General features: G+C 34.3%; 1 protein-coding gene and 1 long non-coding RNA gene across 2 annotated transcripts; both read right to left on the bottom strand.

Moving 5' to 3' along the window:
• Positions 1-403: 403 nt before the first annotated feature.
• LOC107176584 (uncharacterized) lies at positions 404-4,233 on the bottom strand. The gene is made up of 2 exons (XR_001507879.3): positions 2,411-4,233; positions 404-2,002 (listed from the first exon to the last, which is right to left on the bottom strand). It is a non-coding gene; the product is annotated as an uncharacterized LOC107176584 (long non-coding RNA).
• A 7,778-nt stretch (positions 4,234-12,011) lies between these two features.
• LOC102607440 (chitin-inducible gibberellin-responsive protein 1-like) lies at positions 12,012-15,048 on the bottom strand. Its single transcript, XM_006475224.4, has 2 exons — positions 14,882-15,048; positions 12,012-14,110 (listed from the first exon to the last, which is right to left on the bottom strand). Exon 2 carries the CDS (start codon positions 13,961-13,963, stop codon positions 12,221-12,223), a length of 1,743 nt encoding a protein of 580 aa, XP_006475287.1. The 5' UTR covers positions 13,964-14,110; positions 14,882-15,048; the 3' UTR covers positions 12,012-12,220.
• Between the last annotated feature and the right edge of the window lie 3,139 nt (positions 15,049-18,187).

Here is an 18,187-nt window from a genome sequence, read left to right on the forward strand (position 1 = left end):
ATTGAGACGTCAGCCAGTGACTGACGGTGGCTGTGACTGGTTTAGTGAGTGAGAGTGGTCTATGAAATGCTTCAGTGACCGAGAGAGGGCTCCGATGGAGAGATGGTTCGAGCATCTGTTAATGAGAAAGGGTTGCAGTTGATTCCAAATGTGAAAGAAGACAACGAACCAAATGCAAAATTAATAATTAGAAAATTAAAAGTATTTAGCTAATGGAATTTTTGTAAATAAAAATACTTCAGAGTTATTAAAAATAAATAAATCAATCTTAAACCAACGTCGTTTAAACCCCATGACGCCGACGGATGCCTATCATGTTTTATAAACAATTAAAAAAATAGAAATTGAACATGACATGTTTCTATCAATAATAAATAACATAAATATATGAGTTACAAAAGTATCATAACAACTTGACAAAAATATATTAATCACGAAAGTATCATTCTTTCACAATACTTCTGTGACAAATCAATATGTATCATAAATTTTCTATTATAAAAATGTGTTTTTTTACTAGTGAGTATACTATTTAAGAACTAATCTAACCTAGTACATTATAGAAATTAATTATTTTAAGGCTTATTTTTTATTTTTTTGGTACAAAGAGGCTCTTAGAGAAGAGTTAAGGCAACACTAAACGAGAATAAACAACCCCATACGTATCATGAGCAATTATTTGAGAAACACTAGCTGAGGGATTTTGAAGAAGAGAAGAAGCATAACTGGCAATGAAATCAGCAGTACAGTTGGCTTCACAGTACATATAAGTAATGGGGATCTTCCAGGCACGATTGGTAAGCTCCTTAATAAAAGAAACCAACAGGTAAAACCCATTTATCGACGCCACACAGTTGGCCACCAACTGCGTTACACATAGCTAAAACCTTAACAATCAACCAGCAAACACCATGATTCCAAGCCATGATCAAACCTTGACACAACCCCGAAAGCTTAGCGACAGTAACTAAGCAGGATCCAATGTTCATCCCGAAGCCACCAATCCGTCTTCCACTGCAATCGCAAAGGAGCCCACCAGCACTAGAAATACCTGCACTTTTATAAGCGCCATCAATGTTGAGTTTACACCGAGGCCAAACAGAAAGAGACTAGCCTGTCCACTTTTCCATTTTATTGGCATTCTTGCTCAAAGAAGAATTACTGATATGATGAATCTTTTACGCCCTTATGATAATATCTTTAATCATGCTTACACTATCAATAGAGGATTGATTGAGCTGGAACTGATTTTGACAATAACACAGACGCCAAATGGTAATTCCAAAAACTCTACTCCAATCTAAGTTATTAGTAAGGCTCCAGTTATTATTTAAAAATTCTGTATCATCCAATCTTTGAGAGTTAAAGAATAGAACCTTTGGCGTGTATCGCCAGGATGAAATGATTCCATATCCTCTTCGCAGCAACACAGTCTCGAAGAACATGTAGAGTTGATTCCAAGCTTGCCCCACAAAATGATCACAACTGCAATTGATCGGAATATGCCTCCTAAACAATTCAGCTTGGCCTTTAGTTTGTTAGGAAGCACTAACTAAATAAAAGTATAAATACATTGGGGGCCTTTCCATTTCCCAGCTAGGTTCCAAACCGAATCATGACCATTGTCACTATTATCAGTAATAGCATGGCAAGCTGATTTAACAGTGAAATTACCCCTTTAAGATTCAGCCCACAAAACAAGATCATCTCCTCTCTCTTCCCTAGGCGGTTGAGAAGTAGCAAGTTTAAGAGTAGTGCTATGAGGAGTCAAGTGACCAAATGATTCCCACATTTAGTTACCGTCCTCATTAGTAAACTCTGCCATAACTTTGTCCAAAATATGCTCAGGAATAGCAAAAACAGCATAAAAATACAGCGGTTGATCATGCGTTGCTCAGCAATCCCTTCAAAAACAGGCCTTTTATTACCAGTATACCATCGAGCTCCCGTAAGAGTCTCAATCCAGACTTTACCAATAGCATTCCACCAGCGAGAACCATATCTAGTTGGCAAAAAAATAAAAATTAAGGGAAGAGAAAAGAATAGAAACAGATATATAGGAGTTTTCTTCCTCTGGGTCCTTTCTCATAGAAAGGTGTCCTAGATAGGAAGCACACAGGGATCTTGTTGGATCCAGGGTGGTCACCCACAAGTTAGGTGTGATTGGGAAAGTTTTTCTATAGAGAGGGTAGTAAAGTAGGGCATTCGTAATTTGAGAAGGAATTTTACGCAGTAAAGGGGGTTGGTGAGAAAGTAGGTGAATCTAAGTACCACAACCGCGGGAACTTTAAAGAGAGAAGATTGATGCTGAGGAGTTAATACGCAAATGTGAAGCTGTAACGCTAAAGTCAAAAGAAGAAAATGTGATTAACTTTGTTGAAAGGATGAAATTGAAAGGGGAAAAACTTACAGCACATTGTCTCGTTGGAAAAACTCTACAAATATGTAGTGTGTCTTGGAAAGGAATAAGGGCAGTCATGCAGCAAGCTTGGAAATCCACTAAAGAATTGAAAGTAGAGAGCTTGGGTGACAACATATTCATTTTGACGTTTGCTTCAGAGAGTGAAAAAAAGAGGATTCTATATGGGGGTCCATGGCACTTCGGTAGATCGTTAATGGTAATTACGGAATCGACAGGTGTTGGCAATATTAAAAAGCAAGATTTCACCCATGCCTCATTTTGGGTGCAAATCCACAATATGCCAATCATGTGCGTGGACAAGGAGATAATGCAGGAAATTGGGGGGAGAATTGGAAGAGTTCAAGAAGTAGAAACATAGGAATGTATTAGTCCTTTTGCTCGTACTATAATCATGCTGGACATTACACAACCACTAACCAAAAGGTTGTTGTTAACAGTAGAAGATGGGGGAACGATTTCCTTGCGGGTGGCTTATGAGAAACTACCAGAGTTGTATTTTTGTTGTGGATTAATTAGGCACCAATACAAAGAATGGCTTGAATACAAAGGACAACCAAAAGATGAATTAACATACGGAGTCTGGATGAGAGCACCAACAAGAGCAGAAAGAGCAAGGCAGCTTCGAGATAAAGAGTGCTAGAAAGGAAAGACCAGATCATCAAACACAGCGCCTACAAGCCATGAACAACAGCAGGAATTGCAGCAAGGGATAACAGGTCAGGCCAAACCGGATGGGGAAATTGGATCCAGATCAACTCAATCCAAGGAAGGGATAAACATAAAACCAATGAGAAGTAGACAGGTGGATGGAGTAAGTGAGGCTTCATTAATTAAATAGGGGAAAGGGAATAAGTTGCAGGCTAGTGACTGCAACAAAATTACAGCTGCAACTGGTATGGAACTGATGCCTAGAGAAGTGAGCACTGTAGAGGGAAAAAGTGAAAAAAAAAAAAAGTGAGCAAGCAAGATGATAATTAAAACAGCAAATATGGGCTTAATGGGCCAGGGAAACTCAGCAAATTAAATAGCTTAAGAACAAGCATGTATAATGATTGGTGAATGTGGGACAAGCAAAATAGTAAAGGCTAAAGGAAGGAAGTGGAAATTGCTAGCCAGGGGAAGGGCAACAAAGAGAGAGTGCAACGAGTTGGGCCAGTCTCTTTAAAAAGGAGTATGAAGGAGCAAATGAGACCAAGCCCAGAATGTAAAAAATTACGATTGGGACGTCATGTTGCTTCGCAAGCAAGTCAGATACAAATTTCCTCCCCATCAACAAAGTTCAAGTTAGTGTGGGATGAAGAAACACATCTGGTGATGAGTGATGGAGAGATACCAATGGTAAATTTATCGGTGGAGGATGTCGATCAGCCCCACTGACAGCCATGAAAATCATGAGCTAGAACGTTCGGGGTTTAGGGAATCTCTTGACGTGTCTAGCCATTAAGACAATTCTCCATCTGCACAAACCTCAATTAGTTTTTCTATGTGAAATCAAATTGAAGTCGAGGTAGGTTACAAAAGTCTATAGGCAGTTATACATAGATAATTATTTTGCAGTGGATAGCATAGGAAAAAGTGGAGGGTTAGCCCTTTTGTGGAGCTCTGATATGGCAGTCCAAATATGCTCTTATAGTAGGCATCACATAGATTTCCAAATCCAAAATACAGGTGTACAGGAGTATACGGACACCCTCAAGCAAGCCAAAAGAAGCATACTTGGACATTGTTGCGTAGATTGGCAAGTTTATTCTCTCTTCCATGGTTATGTTTTAGGAATTTCAATGAAATTTTAAATTTGAATGGGAAGACGGGTGGGCTAAATAAGAGTGCGGATGTATTTAATGAGTTTAGAGCTGTTGTTCTTGATTGTAAATTGTTTGATTTAGGAAGTAGAGGCCACCATTTTACGTGGTCAAATAGACAGTTTGGACCATAACTCATAGAAGAGAAGCTAGACAGATTTGTTTGTCATCAAGAGTGGAGAACTATTTGTCATGATGATCTCGCCACAAACCTAGTCCATTGGGAATCGAATCATTATCTAATCATGATGGATATTAGGGAGAGAGAAAGAAGTCTTGTTTACGAGAAAATAACTTTTATTGGGATTCACTATGAAGATATGTGGAGTTCCTATGAAGCTTGTAAGATTATTGTGAAAAAGTAGTGGTCAAAATGGCATTCTAACAATGAAGCCAGCCCGGTCCAAACTTTTAAATCCATTGCCAAAAGATCAATGTCGCAGCTGACCTTATGGAGCTAGAAGGAATTTGGGGCAGGACAAGAAATTGAAGGAATTAATGGGGAAGCTGAAGCGAGCAAAAGAGAATAATGTCCAATACGACAAAAGCAATGAAATCAGAAGTATTGAGAAGTAAATTCAAGATATTTTGATGGATGAAGAGGTGTATTAGAAGCAGAAGTCCAGAGCTGATTGGTTGAAAGAAGGGGACAAAAACACAAAAAAAATTTCATGCTAAAACATCATCATTGAGAAGGAAAAACAAAATTGAAGGAGTTGAAGATTGGGTGGGATCGTGGTTGGAGGACAAAGAGGAAGTAGAGAATAGGTTTTGTAAATATTTTCAGGATCTCTTCACTACTTCAAGGCCAAGTAAGGATCATATCAATGTTGCTATACAAGGAATGGCCTCAAAAGCAAAACACATAAATTAACATTCTCCTTGAGTAGCGCTTCACAACAGAAGAGATTGAAATATTGCTCTTTCAAATGTACCTAACAAAAGCCCCAAGTCCAGACGGGTTGCAGGCTATTTTTTTCCAAAAGCATTTGGGAGTTGTCAAATGAGTGATTCCAACGTGCCTTTATGTCTTGAACCAGCAAGGTACCATTGCCCCTTTTAATCACACATACATTTTTTTGAACCCTAAGAATAACAAGCCTAGGAAAATCCCTGATTATAGACCAATTAATTTATATAATGTAATAGATAGACCAGTTGCAAAAGTCATTGCCAATAGACTGAAACAGATCCTACATCAAATCATTTCCTCGATGCAAAGTGCTTTTGTCCTAAATAGATTGATGACAGATAATATAATTATTAGCTATGAATGTTTACATAAAATCAGACACAACAAGGGCAAAAAGAGTAGTCTTGTGGCTTTAAAATTAGACATAAGCAAAACCTATGATAGAGTTGAGTGGTCATTTCTGAAGCATGCCATGGAAAGATTAGGTTTTTCTTGTAAATGGATAAACTTGATTATAGATTGTTTAAACACTTCCTCTTTCTCTGTTATTATAAATGGAGCTGCAATACCCCCGAAGGGGCTTAAGGCAAGGGTGCTCTTTATCTCCATATTTGTTTTTGTTGTGTGCATAGGTCTTTTCTAATTTTCTGGTGCAGGCAGAGAGACAAAGCTTAATACATGGCCTAAGATTTGATTAAAATATTACAATTTCCCATTTACATTTTTGCGGACGATAGCCTAGTCTTTACAAAGGCATCCATTGAAGATTTTAAGCACTTAAAGGAAGTCTTCGACTGTTATGCTTCAGCATCTAGACGGCTTTTCAACTATGAAAAATCATCCATGTTTTTTAGTGGCAAAATTTCAGATGGGAAGATAATATTAATAAAGAACATATTCCAGCTTGATGTAGTCTCAAGACATTAAAAATATCTGGCGTTATCGTCAATGGTGGGTAGAAAGAGAACAAGCTTCTTTAATGATATAAAAGCTCAGAGTCTTGAGTAAATTTTCTAATTAGCAACACAAGTTGTTTTCAAGTGGAGAGAAAGAGGTTCTCATCAAGGCAGTAGCTCAAGCGGTTCCTACTAATGCCATGAGTGTATTTAGAATACCCTTAGGATTGTGTAATGACATCCAGAGAGCAATTGCAAGATTTTAGTGGGGGTCAAAGGAAGATAAGAGAGGAATCCATTTGGCAAAGTGGGAAAATGTGAGCTTTACTAAGCTCATAGGGGGGCTGGGGTTTAAAGACTTGTCAAGCAAGGGTGGAGACTAATTCAATATCCAGATTCTCTTGTTGCCAAAGTTTTGAAAGCAAGATATTTTAAGCAAACAATTTTTTTCAATGCCAAATCAGGCTCCAATACATCCTTCATTTGGAGAAGTATTTTATAGAAGAGGCAAATCATGCAAAAGGAATCAAGGTGGAGAGTATGTAATGAAGAGAAAATTCATATCCACTCAAGTAATTAGATACCTAGGCCAACAACTTTCAAGCCCATGGCTGTTCTATCTTTGGATATAGAAGCAAAAGTCTCAGTTCTTATTGATATAAGGGTAATTATCCATCGACCACCCATTTTTTCGCACTTTTTCAAAAATACATAATTCTTAATTTTTTTTACTGAACTCCACTTGAAGTTATATTATTTTGCACATATCCACTTTTGTCTTCAAACTGTTAAGAGAACTAAAAGAATATTATATAAATAATTTTTTTACCCTAAAATGTAAAAGGAAAATTATTCACCGACCACCTTTTTTTGTATTTTTTCAAAAATACACAATTCTTCTTTTTTTTTACTGAATTCCACTTGAAGTTATATTATATTGCACCTGTCCACTTCTATTTTCAAACAATTGCATTGTGAAATGACAATTTTACCCTTATGATGTCAACAAAGTTTTAATAGTGTTATAACGAGAGTGGACTAGTGAAAAAAATGTTAACTTCAAGTGGACTGCTGCAAAAAAAAGATGTGTATTTTTAAAAAAATTAGAAAAAACAGGTGGTCGGTGGATAATTACCCTTTATATAAACCATCAGTGGAATGTAAGTTTAATTGATCAAAACTTTGCTAAAGTGGATGCTGAAAGAATAAAAAGAATCCCATTGCCAAGAATCCCCCGAGAAGATGAGCTAATATGGCACTATGATGGGCTGTATTCAGTAAAGAGTGGCTATAAATTAGCTCGCAATCTTAAGTTTTTTGAGCTTCCAACATGTTCAGCAGAAGGATAAAACGGCTGGCACAGGATATGGAGACTAAATCTACCAAAGAAAATTAAAATTTTTGTGTGGAGAGCTGCCAAGAACTTATTACCAACGACAGAAAATTTATGGAGAAGGAAAATATTACAGAAACCAATATGCCAGTTATGCAAAACTAGATGTGAAAATGTTTTCCATGCCTTTATGGAATGTAGGGTGGCTACGAAATGCACTCATTTGAGGGCTGAAATGAAGAGAGGCAATAGAGAAGATATGTTGAGTGTCTTGCATAGATTATTTGATACACTGCCCAAGACTGAGATCGAATTTGAAACAACTATGTGGTAGATTACGTGGCATGCAAAGAATAAGTTCATCTTTGAGGGGAAAAATCCAGACCCTATGTTTTCAGTTGCTAAAGCTAAAGCAGTTGTGGATGTGTATCAAAAAGTGCGGGTAAAGGGACAAATCAGTCAAAGAAGCACTGAAGGTAGAAAGGTACTGGAATGGACTCCACCACCAATCGATTGGATAAAAGTTAATGTTGATGTTGCGGTTCATAATGATCAACAAGTGGTATGAAGGGACTATCATAAGGAATTCTCCAGGCCAAGTGATAGTTGTAGCAGTGAAAGGCACAAAATTCCAGGGGGAGGTATCTTTTGTAGAAGCTCAAGCTGTCAAATAGGGAATAGATGTGGCAAAAGAGGCACGCTTTACAAATGTAATCATTGAAACAGATTGCAGGGAAGCAATTGACTTGGTCAACAACAAGATAAGCAGTCGATCAGAAATTTAGTGGACTATATTGGAGATTCAAAGCAGCAAACAAGACTTCCAATCAATCTTAGTTCAACATGTGCCAAGACATTGTAATGTTTTTACTCATTCTCTAGCTAAAAGAGGTTTGAATAACTGATGTATTATGCTTGTTTGTTAACTCAGGTTGAATGAAAGGATTACTTTCTTCTAAAAAAGTAATTACCAAAAATCACCATGCGTAAATGGTAAAATTTGATAGATCCATATATTTCATAAGGTATTATGGTACAAGATATTTTATTAATTTAATTGGATATTAATAATAATACTAATGAAGTATTATCAATAAATTATTATAAAATGTTGAATTTAGTATGAAAAAAATGAAGAATCTGTTGAAGTTAAATTATTTTTGTGAGTATTTTAAAAGGGTAAAATAATTGAATTATTTTATGTTCATGCAATCTAAGCGTCAAGCATGTTAAAGAGACTTAAATTAAGAGAAATAATATTGATTATGTAATTATATTTTTTTGAAGAGGAGTGAATTTGCTCAAATCGTTGGGAGCATGGGTTATCTTCACACTATAAAATAATGAAATAATGAAGTGAATCATCTACTCATCTTGTATTTGTTTGCCTTAAAAGAATTTTGTCACACATGTACATCATTAATCACATATAGTTTAGATGTATCAATTTTTTTTTCCTTCAAATCAACCACACTAATTAGTAAATCTCAAAAAAGTAAGCCAAAAAAAAAAAAGATAATTATTGTGTGTATATTAATCAGTAATTGGAATGGGCTTGGATTGAAATGAATTAGAATCGAAATAAGTTGCCGCAGTCGGAATGAGAAATGAGATTCAAAATAATTTGTTTACTTAAAATATGAGAGAATCATAATCAGAATTAGTAGTATTCTCATTATTGTGTTTACTTTATCCTTAAATCTAAATAAATTATTTCAAGTCACTAAAATATCCTCAATTAATTACTACTACTACTATTATTATATGTAAAATTTTCATTACTATTATGGATTTCTCTATGATGCTATATGAGTTTTTACACATTGATATAGGGTTATTATGGGCTCTTAAATTTAAGTGTTTCAATTTCTATCACTCATTTAATATAATGGATAAAAAAGTAATTAATTAAAGAATAACAGGTGAGCTTCAGGTAGAAAATAAATGTAGATTTTTTTTATAATTAATTGATAAAAAAATTATTTTCTTGAGATAATCCCACAATCAATGATAGTCATTCAATTCAAATATTAGAATCTTCATCATTAATCTAATTTTGATGGATACGTAATTATGTAACTAGTAATTTTTGAAGTTATGGTATTTCTTTCTACTTAAAATTTTCTTTTGAAGTTATAGTATTTCTTTCTACTTTAAATTATTTTTTATCTAATCAATTGATAAAATTTTTTAAGTCACCAAAAAAACACAAATAATTTTAAAATTAAAATTATTATGCACTGTCTATAAATGTACAATCTTATGTTCTTTCTTTTCCCTTACATTTAGGTGTCATTTTTTTTTGTCTGAAATCTGAATGAGTCTAAATCTTTTTGAAGTCTAAGTGGGTCTGAATACGAAAATCTTAATCACATAATTTTTTTTAATATCTGAATATAAGTGGCATCTTATTTGTTTTTATAATAAAAAATAGGGTGAGGCTATTTGAACCCCCTAAAATACTCATTAAACCCAACTACTTAATAAACTCATCTTAATATCTATTATACCCTTATTGAACAAAATTATTATACTTTGTACAATTTTTTTTTTTCAAGGCTTCTTCGTTTTTTCTTTATGTTTGCAATTATTTATGGATCATTCTCCACCATTACAAATGCTAAGGTTTTGCCCTCTTATTCATTTTTTCCATCCGTTATTTTTTGTCCCATTAACCTTGAGTGTATTTTCATGAATTACACCAAATAACAAAATCATAAATCACACCAAATAAAAAATAAAATCTTTCTCCACCATTTGTTTGCACTATATTCTCTCACATGAATATAGAAATCTTGACTAAAAGATATACCTGAGTAATAAGAAATTGGGTTAGGAAGAACTTATTGGCTAAATCCGACTTCCTTCAATCTTTATTCCAATAGCATGTGAAAAACAAAATTCTATCATCTTTAAACTTAGAAGCAAGGCCAGATCAAGCAAGCAAACAACTTTCATTCCTCCTGCACTTTCTTTCTCTCATTGACAAAGAATATCTCTTAAGTAATTATCCTCTATGATTCCAAAATAATTCAATACCATTGAATATGATCTAGTAAATACCCATTGAATAAAGAGAGAGAACAATACAAAGGAGATCAAAACAGAAAGAGTTTTTAGGGAAAAAAAAAATTTAACCATGTTATCTTGTCTAAAATTGTAATTTATTGTTGGGATCTTTTTGTAATAATAAGTTCATTAAAAGGCGGGTTTAGTGAGTATTTTGGTGGGTTCAAATAGCTTCACCTTAAAAAACATCTTAAACTTGGTTCTTTGACATTTATATTCTTGTAAATCAAAATAAAAAAGGGGATTAGATTTTATAGTTTAGGAAATAAGTTATTTTATAAAGATATTTCTTTAATATAATATTTACTTCTCATTCAAACATTTTCTTATTTAGACAAAAGTCACAAAATTTTACTTTTTCTATTTAGATGTAAATATCTAAAAATCATAAATAAAAGTCATACATTTTCTTAATATTTACTTCTCATTCAAACATTTTCTTATTTAAATAAAAGTCACAAAAATTTATTTTTTCTATTCAGATGTAAATGTCTAAAGATCATATATAAGTTATAATAAAAAAATAAATTTTATAAAAAGTCTGAAATTAATAAAATTTAACAAACAATCTCTTAGTATTAGAAATATATATAATAGTATTGAAATGAATGTAAGTAACAAATAATGTTAACTTATAAAATTATTTAAATATCATCTAATGAATAAATATCACATCGATTGAGATTAAAATACCTAATATTACTCGTCAAATAATAATCAGTTATTTAAGAATCTAAAATAATCTAAACATGCTCCATGGTACCACAAATAAAGGTTAAAATGTCTAAATGAGGCTCGTTACCATGCCGTAGCCCACAATTGGCTTTGTTTCCACTTTCCAACGTGCCAATTGCCGTTCGGGATAAACGGGGAAAACACATTCGGGGAGTCTACACATCAATAATATATGTGAAAATTGAAACCCCACGAATCCACGAGTTAATTACTTTGTATATATGACATAAAAAATAATAATTTAACCAAGTAAAAATTTCGTAATAAAATTATAAGCTCTTGTAACAAATTGCCCGAAACCACCATGCCTAACATTTTGAGTTACTTCTCCTAGAGTCAAGCTTTAATAATTTTAGTAGGTACTTAACACTAATCACATCCTTTGAATCTTTCCAATTTAATTTAGATGAGACACAACTATGCTCGTCTTTTCTACAGTTTTGGTCAAGCGGGCGTTCATAGCAAGTGCCAATCACAATATTATAAACCACAAAGCTGCACTGAATTCCAACTCCATTGATGTTATCTATTCCAGTAAAAATAAAAGAAGCATCAACTCCATATTTCGGTTCTGCACCATTAAATATTGAACATTTAAAACTATCCAATGGAGTAACAAAATATGCAGATTCCATTCAACATCGAATCACATCAATCAGTAGATGACAATGAATAACTAACTAAATGTTCAAATAAACATTTGAAGAAAATGGATGTTATCAATCCTTGGTTATTGCTATGCATCAGCATCCCAGAGTACCCAAACTTAAATGGATGCAATGTATAGGGATTTCTACAGAGAATGCTACATAGAGGCAGTGTGATCAAATGGAGACAGAAAGAATCAATGTATAATGAAATTATTGGCAAAGTAAACAGTATAAAAGAACAATGGCGAACAGCCCTAATGCAAATAACAGCCATCGGATTACATAACAATGATATGTGACATCTTACGACACATCCGATGGTAACAGTAATCATCCACTAGCTCATCATCTACAATCTATAAAAGATTTTATTCTTCTGTACCCACCTCTATATCCCTACTCAGTGCCAAGCAGAAGCAGATACCAGAGCCCTATCTTTCCAGCCCAACAACATTGCTCCATCTGTCTCCACAAGTGTATAATGCTCTGAGTAACACCTCAGCAAGTTCCTAATCACTGAGTTAACATATGAGCTTAATGGACGTTGCCGAAATCCTGCCATAGTAAACCTGGACCTCCACTTGCCAAGGAGCTCATGTCGCTCCACCCTCTCCCTTCCCTCACACGCGATAACATTCACTATATCCCTCGCCAAACAATGCTGCTCTACATTAATTCGCTCCTTTTGGTCCCTTGGCATGGTCACATCAATCGACTCAAACATTGCCAAGTAGCAGTTCAGAGTTTCAACAAACCTGGGGAGGAATGCGGCAGTATTTGTGTTTGATTCTTGTTCTACCAGAGTGACAACCTTGGGATTCAGTGACTTTATCATCCTCAGAAGCCCATCCCTTGGATTGTTCAAATCTACACTTTCATCTGGGGTGTGGTGGAGTTGCAGAGGAAAGTTCACAGCCAGAGCTTCACCAGGCCTGACACCAAGCATATCTAGTGTTACATCTGGAGCAAAAACAGGTATTGGATTAAACTCAACAAGGATATTGAATTTCTGAGATATTGCTGCCAAACGTCTCCCAACAGCCTCCAACCCATCACCACGGGCATATTTAGAAACAGGATCATCAATTCCTGTTATCCGAACACGAGGAGCCCCAGATGGTTTTGCTGCAAGTGCCTGTAATAAAGTCATCCATTGTGTACCCTGAGCTATTTGGAAGTCGATGATATGTATGCAATCCTCAGTTTTGCATGCTTCAGCAATGGCACCGTTGGCTGCCATGTAACCAAACTTCAAGTAGGGGCAGATTTCATAAAGGATATGCATGTAAGAAAGTAAATCCTTGCTTTCTGGCTCCCTACATCGCAGAGCACGGTATATGTTAGAACCTGATTTCTCTTTTCTAGCTACCAACGCTTCCACCATGTAAGCCCCAAGACGCTGGATTGGTTCTCCACCTACAGACACAGCACCTCTAGCCTTTTCAATCAACTTATCAAAATCATTAATATTGTTTTCAGAGAGAGCTTTAGCGCATGCAATTAATAACTGCTTCAGATTGCCTGATGGAAAGCCCTGCAGAGATGATTCCCCAATTGCCATCTGACTGTTCTCAATTTGAGCACCTTCAGCTGACTGCCTATACCTAGAAATGAAGGACGGCTGAGGCTGAATCACATGTGAACCATGGTGTTCTTGGCTCCAAGACCTAGGTCTGTGGCCAGGTGCTTGCGGCTTACTACTTCCCCCATAAGAAGTATTTGGTTTTGCTGCTTCTTCTTCATCAGGCCCCATTAGTACAGTCTCTAACTCCTGCAAAACGTGTTTTATTTTCTGGCTACTATTTGCATTCTGCAGATATGAAGTCCCACCAGAAAAGAGAATTAGACTGTCCACAGCAGGGCTTAACTGATGAAAATAACTGTTGGACTCCAGTGAGGAATCGCAAGAGGGGCTGAGCCCAGAAGGATTGTCCGAGGGGCTGTGCTGCTCCTGGCTATCACTCAATGAAGTGATGGTATCACACTCAAACTGATTTGAAAAAGGTGAGTTAGGCGAGTTTCCAACGTCAAATTTCAGAGGCCCAAACAACCTATTGGGAATTGAAGGCACAGTAGGACAAGAAGACGAGTAAGAAATGCCTGCACTAGTTACACCACATCCAATAATCTGGCGAGAGTCCATATTATGGTTTTAGCATCAGCTCTTGTCTATCCGGAAATAATATCTCTGCCTCAGATACAAATCAACTAGACCTTCTTTGGTCAACAACTGCAATCAACTTTACAATTCCACCACAAATAACTCAAACTATGGACTTCAAAAATTAACCTGGTAACACATTCAAATGGACATGTAAGCTCCCCATATCCATTTTCCCAAAGTATAATTTGTCATAAAGTTCACTAGCTGCTCAGATAATATGTACAGCACATTCAGCACTTAAAAATGCAAGAGCTAAAGCATAAAAGAACACGACATAGACGCAGAGCAAAACAGATGAATAGAAAATAATATTGAGGTATAAGCTTAGGGTCACACAAGAAGCTTGATTTAAAAAAAAAAACCAATAATCAATTATCAAACCATATAGCATAGATCAAAATTACTCCTATCAACTTACTAATTACTGCGTTCACATCTAGACAGTTACCTGACTACCATTTCTTGGAGGAGAATTCAAAACAAACAGTTACAGGTAGATTGAACAACAGAATATATTCCCATCATTTCCGGCAACAAAAAAATAAATTAACAATTTCTTGGCAAATAATTAACAGCTCCCACATTAAAACTAATTAATAATCTTTTCGTTGGCGAAATCAACATTAGCAGAAATAATTCCAATAAAGCAAGCTCTAAACAAAACCATCAACAGTAATTTCCAGGCAAAACAATTAAGAATCATAGCTCTCATTTCAGGAAAAAAAATTATTCAAAACATTTCTAGTCAAAATGACTAATCAATTTCCACAATTAAAAAAAAAAATCATCAAGCTTCAGTGTACAGCGCCCAAACTATTTCAATGAAATACAAAAGAACAAAAATAAATAATAAAAAAAATGAATAAAATGTTCTTGTTTAATGAAATTATAACTTACCTGTGAATATTTCTAAGGAAGAAACAGTAGCTTCTGTGTTCTGCGTTTTTTCAGCTCGGTGTTTTGGTTTTGACAGTTTATGCGAATCGAAAGAATCCGCGTTCGAGCGGGCGCTATTTATAGAGGAGCGGGAGTTGACGGAGGTTATGTACCGAAAGTAACGGTAACGGTGAAACGAGCGGTTACTGGCCTGTAGGTGGTCTGTGTTGTACTCCCAGTCAGACGGAGCTGGTCCGCGTCGTTATAACGGATGTCCACGCCGACCAGGCGGTCTGAGTATTAGTAGAACATTCTTTGCTGTTTCCGTCTTGGTGTTTGGGCCTCGTGGCAAATTTTCTTTCACGCGCCTAGCGAGGGTGTTGAATTCAAGTCAAAGTAAGCTTCAAAATTTATTATATTTGACTATTTTTCCTTTTTTTTATTCTGCTCTCTTCTAATATTTTCAGTTATTTTTCAAGATGGGTTGGTTGCTCCTAACTGGAAATATATTTTTCCTTTGGATATACTGTTTAGTCTCCTCTTTAGTCTCCGGCTGAGTGGTGAATCCAAGCTCTTATTTTGGTTCGAGTCTTTGTTTAGGGATTTATTTAATTTTCTCTCTAATATTTGTCAGTAAAAGTAGATATACATTCTCATATATATGGGTGGACTCAACACTTTTTATTATTCTATGCTAATTTATAAATTTATTGTAACTATTCGTGTGAATGTCTATCCATATAAAAGAGTAAAATAATATATATATCAAGCAACAAAATATCAAAAATCTTAATACATATATTTAGTAAAGAAAATAAAATAAAAAATAAAAAAATGCAGCAATAAGCTTATAATAGAAATCATTAAAATTGTATGCTAAGAAGATCATTTATGAACACATTTTTATTTTAGTGATAGAGAATGTAAAATACTTGAATAATTGAACTTACTAAGAAGAAAAGAACAAGTATATGTAATAGTGAAGGAAATAAACTAATAAATTATGAAAATGATATTAATTCTTACTATATTGTTTTGTAACTTTATAATATTAATGATGTTATAATATATTGGCTAACTTTCTTTCTTTTTTTTAAGTTAGACCAAACCATTACATTGTTTATAATAAGTTAAGGCAATAATAACATCCTAGCCTGGTAGTAGCCCCTAATGATTTTTGTTTATTCAATAAATATATAATTTAATTATTTTATCAACTAAGTCTCTAAATATAATTGAAAAAAATTAAGTTGAATTTGGGACATACTTGAAAATAAAATTAAAATTTTGTTATTATTTGAAGAATTATAAAAACAAAAAGGATGTAAACTCGGTTTGCTCCAGGCATAGGTCTACCATTGCCCGTCTATTGGGGTAGATAAAAATAGATATATATTGTCATATGTTGAAGCAAAGATCTCACCTGTTAGTAAGCACAAATTGTAAGCTATAGTCAATAGATTTGTTGATTGAATCATAAAGTGTAGAGGTAGGTATATCTTCTCATATATTAGGGTAGAGATGCCACCTCTTGGTACGCATAATTTCCTGAGTAATGTTTAATAGACTTCTAGGCTTAATTATAAAGTGTATAAATTCATATTCTCATCCATTTCAGATTGTAAGGGTGTGTTTGGTATTGTTTTTATATATAGTGTTTTTTATTTAGTTTTGTAGAACAAGAATGATTGGCTTTTGATAAAAATAAAAACATGTTTCGTAACTCGTTTTTAAACTAATGTCTGAAAATGATAATTGTAAAAATGTGTTTGCCAGTTTTTCTGAAAAAATAATAAAATTCATTTGGCGTATATTTTTTTAAAAGTTATATTTTGATAATTACATTATAAAAATATATGTACTTAATTTTAATACGTTTTCAAAATAAAAATTTAGATAAAATTTAAGAAAAATATTATCCATTGATTTTGTAAATTACCTAAGTTTTTAAAGAAAATAATTTTGCATTTAAATGATTTATGAGAATTTTAAAGTTTTATTTATATTAATTATGCTAAATTTATTTTTTATTAATAAGATAGTTTTTTATTATTTTATTGATATATGCATAGCATTTTTCCATTACAAATATACTATATTAAAATAAGCTATTTATGTAACAAACACGGGGGAACTATTAGATTTTTGTTGTAATTATTGCATTATAAATATGGGACCCCTAATAGCATAAAACAAAAAGGTAAAAAACGCCAATTTAGCATTCTCTACATTTATAAAGAAAAAGTGGAAATCAAGAAATTTTTATTTTGTATTTTTTGTTTATGGTTCAAAAATACATCCACCAAACAAGTTTTACACTTTTAAGTTTTCAAAAAAAACAAAAAACGGTTAGCCAAAAAATGATACGAAACACACCCTAAATATCTATATATTGTTTACTGTTTAGTATAAAAGCATTATTTTGAACATTACTCAAATTTATATCTGACTTCAAATGATTAGTTATTGTTGTTTTACTTGTTCAGGAAAACTTGCAACATTATCTTGAATCCACATTTTCCAAGCTACTCAATGTCATGATCGACTTGACTGTTCGTGGGTCTTACTTAACAAGTTACTGTACTCTTTAGTTAATGAAATTTCATAGTTATTTTACCACGGCAAAAGAATTGTGCTTCATTTTATCAAATCTCATATATATCGTCAATTTAATTCGCAATATATATTCAATAAATACCGAGTTACCCACATGAATTTACTTGAATGCCTCGGGATGGTCATAGTTAAAGAAAGTGATTAAAAGTTAACATCCCTAATCCTGGTTAAAACAAATTAAAATTAATCACTGTTTTTAAAAGAGGAGAGAGATGACCACGCGCGGGGATGGGCGGAGTAGCCCATGGGTATTGTCGTATTTGCCCCTTGAAGCACGCAGAACAATATAAAATTATAAATCAGTTAAAGCCCAACGGCTCAACGGGGGTTGACCGACGACGCTCACGCGAAACACACGTGAGTTTCGGCCAGCTCAGAGCCTTAGGCGCGTAAACCTAAGTGATGTTAGCGAAATGCCACTAATCAAGTATGTGGCACAAGATAAAGAGACCTCTGTCCTATTTTGACTCCTTTGACCTGACGTGGCGCGCACGCGTTCACTCCCTCTCTCTCATTTTTATCTCGCAAGCGCTCACGTCACAAGCTATTATAATTGGTCAGTGTGAGCTTGCCGAAACACTGATTACGGCTAACACTTGAGACATGTGTTGTACTCAAAACTCACTGTCAGTCTATGTGTATCAATTGTCCGGGACTGGATCGAGTCAATATCTTTAAACAGCTTTAAAAACTTATTAATAATAAAGACTA

This window comes from Citrus sinensis, chromosome 9 (assembly GCF_022201045.2).
Source record: "Citrus sinensis cultivar Valencia sweet orange chromosome 9, DVS_A1.0, whole genome shotgun sequence".
Lineage (NCBI taxonomy): Eukaryota > Viridiplantae > Streptophyta > Magnoliopsida > Sapindales > Rutaceae > Citrus > Citrus sinensis.

Bases quoted from the DNA above. Each gene is read 5' to 3' on its own strand.
- LOC102607440 (XM_006475224.4), bottom strand. From the start codon at position 13,963: ATGGACTCTCGCCAGATTATTGGATGTGGTGTAACTAGTGCAGGCATT.